The sequence below is a fragment of the Sinocyclocheilus anshuiensis genome, unplaced genomic scaffold, assembly GCF_001515605.1.
Source record: "Sinocyclocheilus anshuiensis isolate Anshui unplaced genomic scaffold, SAMN03320099.WGS_v1.1 scaffold38, whole genome shotgun sequence".
NCBI lineage: Eukaryota > Metazoa > Chordata > Actinopteri > Cypriniformes > Cyprinidae > Sinocyclocheilus > Sinocyclocheilus anshuiensis.
The window spans coordinates 1,314,110-1,322,913 of NW_015544213.1; the positions used below are offsets into that span (position 1 = coordinate 1,314,110).

The following is an 8,804-nucleotide window of genomic DNA, read 5'->3' on the forward strand; positions in this document are numbered from 1 at the left end:
TAAGTTATTATTACTTAATCAAAACAACCCAACTGCAGTTTGATTGATATTACTTGGAATGCGCAATAAAAAAAACGTGATTTCTGAAAAGAGTTATCGGTTATTGCAAATGAACTCTTCATATATAATTATTTTTATGCACCAAAATAATGATACATAGTAAGCAACATTTATCTTTTTATGTATTTTCTAAAATGACATTTATATATGTATTTATTTTAATATATTTTACTACACTTTTTAAATTAATAATTTTTTTTTAATGTATTTTATAAAACTTTTAACATTTTTGAATGATGACTAACAAATCATTGACGTGCCTTTCGAATGAACTAATTTGCCATTAAGATGTGTTGTAACTTTTAGGATGCATAATGGCTATATGTATTAAATATTCAAAATGGCTATTTTCTTTATAGCCAAGAAAAGAAATTTATAATGTTTCTAAGAAATTTATAGTCTCGCGTATAGACTGACGTCTGAAGGTCTGGAATCCATGGCAACTTTCATTGGCCAAGGCCCGCCCATGAGGCCGTTTGACCGACATGTCAAACAACCAATCACAGTTCGTTTCGTTCATCGTCATGTTTCGGGGTGTGGAAATGTCGCCACAATAACAGACCGGTGTGTAAAACTCGCGGACATATTTTAAAGATTCTATGCCACGAACTTTAAATATTTCACATACTTTTGAAACTCCAGCGTTTAGTTGATCCTGATAAGCGCTCATCGTCACAGTTGTAAACACTACGGCTTTCTTCTTTCGTGAGGGTGTTTGGCGTCACGGCATCTTTGTTTACAGACGGAACGTTAAAGAACGCGATACATATTACTCCCGGAAATCCTGTAGAATTCAACCAATCCGATGACGACTTCGACACTCCTGAAGTGTTTCCACTTTTGTGTCCCATATGCATCAGACGTTTAGCCAACGGTCCGTGGGCGTGACGTCTGAGGCTGAGACTAAGAAATGTATAATGTATAATAAATATTGGATGTATCACCTAGCCCTTTTAGTAACTAAAGGCTTAATCTGTGTCCAGAAAACAGCCTGTAATGAGCTTCTAATGTCAAAACACGTGAGTTTACTGCAGTGTAATTCAGGCTCTTGACTTCTTGGTGGGCTGGAATGTGTGCAGCATTTCCAAACAGCTTCCTTGTGCTTTCCAAGTCTGTGAGACTTTCAGCGCTAGCACAAACATCAGCCCCCACTAATGTTCTTTCCTCCAGCACCTGCCGTAGCAGCTGTCATGCGAAGCATAGCGTCCACCTGAGAATCTGCTGTGTGTAGCACACTGCTGGAAGCTGGCTTTGATATCGCTCCATCTCTGAGGAGTTGGCAGGTCGAGCCGTCTAAGGGAAGGTCAACACAATCCTGTGTGTTTGAAGGAAAAATATTGCCAGTGCTTCAGTGGGGGGGACGTGGAATGATGGGGAAATTCTTCACCAGCTCAAATGTTTGTGGAAGGGAAGTGGACCGCTGGCGCTAATCAGACCCATACTGCCCTGGAATGTTCCTGGCAGCACATCACTGCGTCCCGGCCCACTGCGCCAATGTTTTTTATTTATTTATTTATTTTACTTTTATCTTCTCGAAAACCCCTCCTTTTCTTTATTTCTTAATTCTTTTTTTATTCTCTCTCACCCAACCCTTTGGTTGCTCTGTATGTTTTTGTTTCTCCTGCAGCAGACTGCTGTTCCAGCAATCTCTGTACTAGACTTGGTATGTTCTTTATGCTCTTTACCTCGCTTCCTGTTTCGGCTCCACCTGTGTCTCCTCTTGTTTACTACCTCCCTCCCTTCATTTGGCCATGGTAGCTACTTTACCCATGGGCATTGTTTAGAGAGATATGTACCACTTTTTCAAAAACGGGACTCCATCTTGGGATTTTCATTATGCTTCACTGGAAAACTGCTTGTTAGAACAGTGTCTAAAAGTAAAAATGAGCTGAATGGATCCGTAAGGAAAGACATCACAGAAAATGCATTTTTAAAGCTAAAGTGTGTCATTTCTAAGCCAGTGTCACCAAGTGGAATAAATAGTTATTATATTTAAAACTAGTTTCATTCTTCCATTGGTTGGGTGAACCGTTAGTCCTGACCTCAAGCTCATTGGTTGAAGTTGAAATATTATTTTTTTTCTTTTTAGAGAAATGAATCTACACAATTAATAATCTCAGTTATTAAAATAATTATCTTTCATTATTAAAATAATTAAATATTAAGATAACTAAAATAATTTAGACTCGCATCTCATTGTCTTAAATTATTTAAAGAATTATTCTTAATTATTAAATAATTAAGATAATGAAAAGAATTTACTCACCCTTCATTTTCTTAAAACGGTTTTAAAAATATTGTTTTAATTAAGATAATTAAAATAATTTACTCACCCCTCATTTTCTTTCTAAATACTTATTTAAACTTTTTAATTATTAAAATAATATTTTCAATAAAGTTGAGTCATCCCTCGTTTTATTTAGTTATTTATTTTTAAGGTGATCTCATTTCTTAAGTTAAAACTTTAGTATTATTTGATCTGTAAAGCTGTTCTTGTCATTTTTATGATCATTTTCGGGTTCATGGAGTTGTGTTTTCATGGTAACAAAATTGTAAAATTGGATATAAATGAACAGAAAATGTTAAAAAACATTTTTTTTTTTCCATTTTAAAACCATGCTAACAGTCATATTGTTTTTGTCTTGTTACTATACTATTGAAACCATGAGCATTTTAATGCCCCATTCACTTCCATTGCAAGTGCCTCACTGTAACCCAGGTTTTTGAAACAGAGGGACAAGTTAAAATAAGTTTTAGAGGTACTCAGCATTATTCCACAAATGCTGTCGATTGAGTATAGCCTGTATTTATTATTCATTTAATGTCAAAAAAATTACACACTTCAGCTTTAAATGTGCACAGGACAGTGACCTTGTGTCTGGTAGCTTAGACAAGAACATTTGCACCTAGAAAACCACCAAATTCATTCTAAAGAACAGTTTGGAAGCTCTTTTTCTTTTTTGGAGAACATGAAGAAGCTCTGCTGATTTCGGCAGCCGTTGTTTCAGTGCAGTGTCATCATGAGGGATAGGTTGGCGCATGTTTTCTTCCAGCCCGGTCTCTCCGGCCCTGAGCTTGCTTGCATGTGGGCCTCATTTCCGTGCCGTGATCACCATTCTTGGTTCTCCATCTACTCCACTCATCACTGCTCTCTGAGTCTGTATTGAGCCTGATGCTTTGCCGCTCATTTACTCTGCGTTTCTCCATGGTTTTCTGTGCTGGGTTTCCTCTTCCCCTATCCTGACTACTGGACATGTCTCCGTTTATGTCCGCTTCCTTCTGATTTTGGAGGGAAAAGGTGTATGGCCTTGATTTGTATTTCCTAACCTGTTGAGCATTGTATATGTATTGTGTATGAAGTTTGATGGAGGTGTTTGGATTTCCTTTTGAATGTTTTGAAAGTGAAGAAGCATTGAAATTCTGTCAGTAAGTTGTTTTGCATGCAACTGTGTATGTGCATGGGATTCTGTGTGATGGTGTGCAGTGCACGATGCCTCTCATCACAGGGGCCACATTGACAAATTTACTGGTGTGATAAAAATTCAGCAGAACACCTTTATACAAATCACCACAGCAGAATAGTTTTTTTGAATAAGGTTTTGGACCTGTTCAGGTTGGACATTGAAAATTGTTTGCTAATCTAGTCTAAACTAGGCTACCATTTTAAATGTAAACATTAAATTAATATTACATTAAATTTTAATTTTTTTTTGTGTGTGTTTAATGATAGGTTTGAATATAGGTTTGTAATTTTACATACAAGTTAAGTGTTACACTACATTTCAAAAGTTTTTGGTTTGTAATTTTTTTTATTATTATTATGTTTTTGAAATTAGTTACTTATGCTCACCAAGGCACAGTTTATTTAATCAAAAATACAGTAAAAACATCAATATTGTGGAATATTATTGCAATTTAAAACTGCTGGGGCCATATTCACGAAAGATTCTTAAGAAGAAATTTCCTCTTAACTGCCATTTTCTTCTTATTTTTTAACTTAAGAAAAAAGTTAAGAATATTTTGTATTCCCAAAAATTCTTCTTAAGAATATTCTTATATTTTTTCTTACGATTGTTTTTAAGACAAAACTTAAGAAGAATTCAAATTCTTGAAAAGAATCTACTTAAAAATCATCGTAAATAACTTCTTAAATTAAGGACAGCCCCAGACTTGTCTTAAATCCCAAACAGTAAGAATTATTTAATGAATTTATTGGGTTATTTCAAATTAATTGTTATATTTAAGCATTACAACAACACTAGCAACATATAATACATAGTAGGACTATTAATAGGGATGTGCAAGAGTTTTCTGAAGTGACAGCGATGACTGATAATGTAAACAATTATCGGTCATGATTAGCCTATGTGTGACGCTACTTTTTGCTGACTTCAAAACTCAGTAGCATCTCTACAAAAACGAGTCCGATAGGGAGCTTTAATTGGACACTTTTAATTTTATCTTAAAAATATGACATAATCTTTGGCAGTATTCAGCGCATATGAACGCACCGATACACAGGACGCATTTGCTGTAGCAGCGCGAAAACACTGACCGGAAGCGTTCACTCAGATGAGAGCGCAAAAAAACAGCACAAAAATGAATGAAACAGATCGCTGCAGCTTGAGACAGGCTATTTAAAAGTAACTGTTCAAAAACAGGCCGCATTAAAGGGGTCATATGATGCCAGTCAAAGTCGCGACGAAAATAGTGTGCGTGTTTTATTATGATTACTAGGGTAATCTGCAGGAAGCGCAAAAAGACTATAAAGTGTGAGTTTATCAGTGCGTCATGTAGCCTATTCACTCCGATAAAGACTGTCATTTTCTTCTTAAGAAAAAAATTAAGATGTTCTTAAGAATATATTTGAGAACTTAAGAATTTTTCAAGAATTGCACTTAAGAACATTCTTACGAACTTCGTGGACTTTATCTTAAGAAATTTCTTAAATTATTTCTTAAGAAGATTTTCGTGAATCCGGCCCCTGGTTTCTATTTTAATATAATTTGAAAAGTAATTTATCCCTGTGATGGTAAAGCTGAATTTTCAGCATCATTACTCCAGTTTTCAGTGTCACATGATCCTTCAGAAATCATTCTGTCATTCAGAAATTTGCTGATTGGGTGAAAACATTTATTATTATCAATGTTGAAAACAGTTGTGCTGCTTAATATTTTTGTCGAAACAGTGATATATATTATATATATTTTATATATTTTTTTTAGGATGCTTTGAATAGAAAGTTCAAAAGAACAGCATTTAGTTGAAGAATAGAAATAGAAATATTTTGTAACACTAAAAAAATGTCTTTAACTGTCACTTTTGATTAATTTAATGCTTCCTTGATGAATAAAAGTATTAATTTGTTAAAAAAATAATAATAATCTTACAGACCCGAAACTTATAAGCGAAAGTGCAAGTTGGCGTTTTTCTAGGTTCGTTTTAAATTTAACTTTAAATATATCAGTAGTTTTACAACTAGGGTTAAAATTGACATCAAAATTCGTGGTTAGATTTCTAACTGTCATAAATTTAATTTAGGATCAGTTTAGTCAATCGTTTATATTTAGGACCATGAATTGCAGTCAGTCTAATCCATCATGTCTCTGGTCCAGTGTTTTTCCTCTAAACCTGATTATGCATTGTGCACCTCAGCTACAGGACGAGGAGCGACGACGGAAACAGCAGTTGGAGGAAATTCGTAAGCGTGAGGCAGAAGAGCGAGCCAAACAGGAGGAGGAGAGACGCTGGAGAGAGGAGGAGAGAGCCAGACGAGAGGCCGAGGAGAAGGTATTGAAATCGAAGCGGACCAGCGTCAAGTAGGAACTTTCTATAAGTAGATAAATGCAATAAAGATGATTTTGATGATAAAGGACTTATAGTCAAGAAATACGTTTTTTGTGTAATATGCAAATTGCAGACACGTTTTAGCACACTTTATATGGGATGCAGATTATCTTTTCAATTTTTGCCCACTCAGCCTGGCTTTAAATGCAAGTCACGACAACAGCAGTTCGATTTTAATGTCTCAGACCTGATCTCTTGCTTTTGATTATTCAGGTTAATTATAGTGAGATATTCTTGGTTTTGTTTTGGGGTAGATTCCCAAAATAATCTCTGTACCAATATAAATAAATTTTTGGCATAATTTCCTGATGGAGACCTATGTGATCAGCCATGTTTATTCATGCTAACGCTAAGCTTTTTCAAGGTTTTGCCTGATTTCCATGTGGATGGTTCCTCACGACCTTGTAAGTGGGTGTGATTGGAGACAGCAGCTGATATTTAATGTGTCAGACTGTATGAGATCACAACCCCTTTGTGCTTAATTTAAAATAATGTGTACCTATGTATATATACAGTCCTATACTTGCTGATAATAATAGGGTTAACAGCAATTCTGGAGTTAGTAATGATCCGTTAACTGTCAGAGGCTAAATTAAGTTTGTTTAATGCCCATGTGTTACACTTTTGGAATGCCTCAGTGGGTCATCAGTTTACCAGTGGTCTGAATTTACATTCATAAATTAAAAATGTGACCACAACATTGTCCCACTATGTGACCATCCAGTTTTATCTGTGTCTGTGTGCGTCATTTTCAGACCACTGGTAATTTTAGAGCCCATTTGTGATGTCCAACTGCATGTCTTCACAACATCTCCTCTCTTGTGTTTGTGATGTATCCCCATCCCCTTCTAAGAAACGCATGAGAGTCACATGTCAGATCTTTACACAACACTCCAGCATTTTGTTGGGAGACCATTGCCATTCCATACAACATTGCTTGGAAGTGCTGTTGGAAATGGGCCCGCCTTGGTTTTCGTGGAGGCCATCCCAGATTGAACTAGCTCATGTGTGTTTTGCCTCCACATTCTCTCATAAGAGACATTCCCACCACCGCAGTACTAACCCAGGGGATCCATGCACAGAGACCAGAGCAGCCAGCCGCTGGGTGTTTTTCTCTAAAGCTAAACCACCAAATGCCAGCCAGACCTTCAACTGGAGTTTATAACAGTAACATACACTCCAGTATTTCCATTCCAGTTAGAAACAAGCATATTTGTCAGCTGTAGTGACTTGTTCCTCTTTAGCACCATCTGGTGTGCTTACAATCGAATGCAAGTCTTAAACAGTGTCTGCACTGCAAGCAAACTGCACAATGCATCTAAACTAGATTGCATTCATACAATTTGCATTTATAAAGAAGGTTTAATCACTGGACTTAAATCTTCAAAGGACTTTCAAAAGTGTTTAAACACTTAGGCACTTAATTCAGATTCTAAATTAAATATTTAATTACGTTAGAAATTGTATTGGCTTTCTATTTTTTAAATGTTTCATTAAATGTATTTTTTTAATATTTAAATTTTGATTAAAAACATTTTTAATTTTTGAAAAATTACATTTTCCTGACAACGGCCTATTTTTGTGTTATCGACTGTTTCAGATTAACTCACTTCTGAATTGAACATTAAAACAAAACACCTGACATTTCCTGGCCAGAATAAGCTGCAAAGTGGATTGAACTCGTGAAACTACTCGCATAATAATCAACAAAGCTCGCTATGCTACCAGCGGCACTGTAGTAATAGGGCCTTTCGCACCACGGGAACCTTTTCATAGTACCAGAACTAATTGTGGAACCACCCACTTTTTGGCGTTTTCGCACCGCCAGATCTGGGTGCGATTTTAGTACCGGACTGCCTTTTTCGAGAACCAAATTAGCTCCTACTCCGGAGCAGGGTCTAACCAGCACAACTGGTACTAATCGTGACGCAAGTAGACATTGATTGGCCAAACGTGTATGAAAACGCCCTCACCCGCCATGATTTAAAACGCCGTGTAAACATACTGTAAACATTGTGTCAACTTATTTCGCAAGTATGGAGAACAGCGATAGATGGACGGACGCTGAAGTGCAGGCACTTGTAGCAAATGTAGCACTGCCAGTTGTTGTTGGAGATTCTTAGTCCTCCTTTCCGTTCTTTCAATCGCTTTACGTATACGTCGACTTTCCATGTCCATTATTGTGAAACCCGCGAGACACAACAAAAACACAGCTCCGATCACAGCGTCCTCCATCCTCCTGTTGTTAATGTTGTTCTTCTTTGTTTCTGTTGTTGAACGCCGCACACAAATGACGACGCTGTCGACCGGCTTACGTCACTTCCTAGTACACACTGTCGGTGCGAATGCAACCCTTTAAATGGTACTGGGAAATAGTTAGTACAAAAGCGTCCCAGTACTTAATACTGTACATTTAGTTCTGGAACTAAAGCGGTGTGAAAGGCCCTAATGACAGCACTGTTGATTTACGTCTAGGTTACAACATTGCTTGCTTGCAGTGTAGCCGTGTTAAATAAAACCAATGGCTTACTTTCCCCAACATGCAGGATTTAGCTACTTGATTCAGTCAAAAGCACATTACATCATATCAGCAAACACATTTCTTCTACTACAATGTAGCTTTACTACATTGGTGCATCCATTAGCCAGGGTACCGTTAGCTTTGACCCAGGCCTCGCAGCAGCACAGGCTTGCAAAGGCAGCTCTAACCAGCTCTTCCCATGTTCCCCCCTTCAGAGGAGACAGGAGGAAGAGTACTACACCCGCCTGGAGGCAGAGCGGCGCCGGCAGCACGAGGAAGCCGAGCGCAAGCTGCTGACGCCAGACGAGCCTGGTCTGTACAGACCCCCCCTACCCCGGGACTACCAGCCCCCTTCTCCTGCAAGCACCCCTGCCAC

At 37.3% G+C, this 8,804-nt stretch overlaps 1 protein-coding gene across 10 annotated transcripts in view; it reads left to right on the forward strand.

Moving 5' to 3' along the window:
* The window catches only part of LOC107697133 (afadin-like), a 156,193-nt gene that overhangs the window by 139,639 nt on the left and 7,750 nt on the right, over positions 1–8,804 (forward strand). For 7 of the 10 annotated variants that reach the window (XM_016497776.1, XM_016497779.1, XM_016497778.1 and 4 more), the window contains 3 exons: positions 1,688–1,723; positions 5,716–5,850; positions 8,644–8,740. In XM_016497776.1, coding sequence (XP_016353262.1) covers positions 1,688–1,723; positions 5,716–5,850; positions 8,644–8,740 — 268 coding nt within the window. The remainder of the gene's footprint in view (positions 1–1,687; positions 1,724–5,715; positions 5,851–8,643; positions 8,741–8,804) is intronic. The other 3 variants (XM_016497780.1, XM_016497784.1, XM_016497783.1) reach the window with 2 other exon arrangements.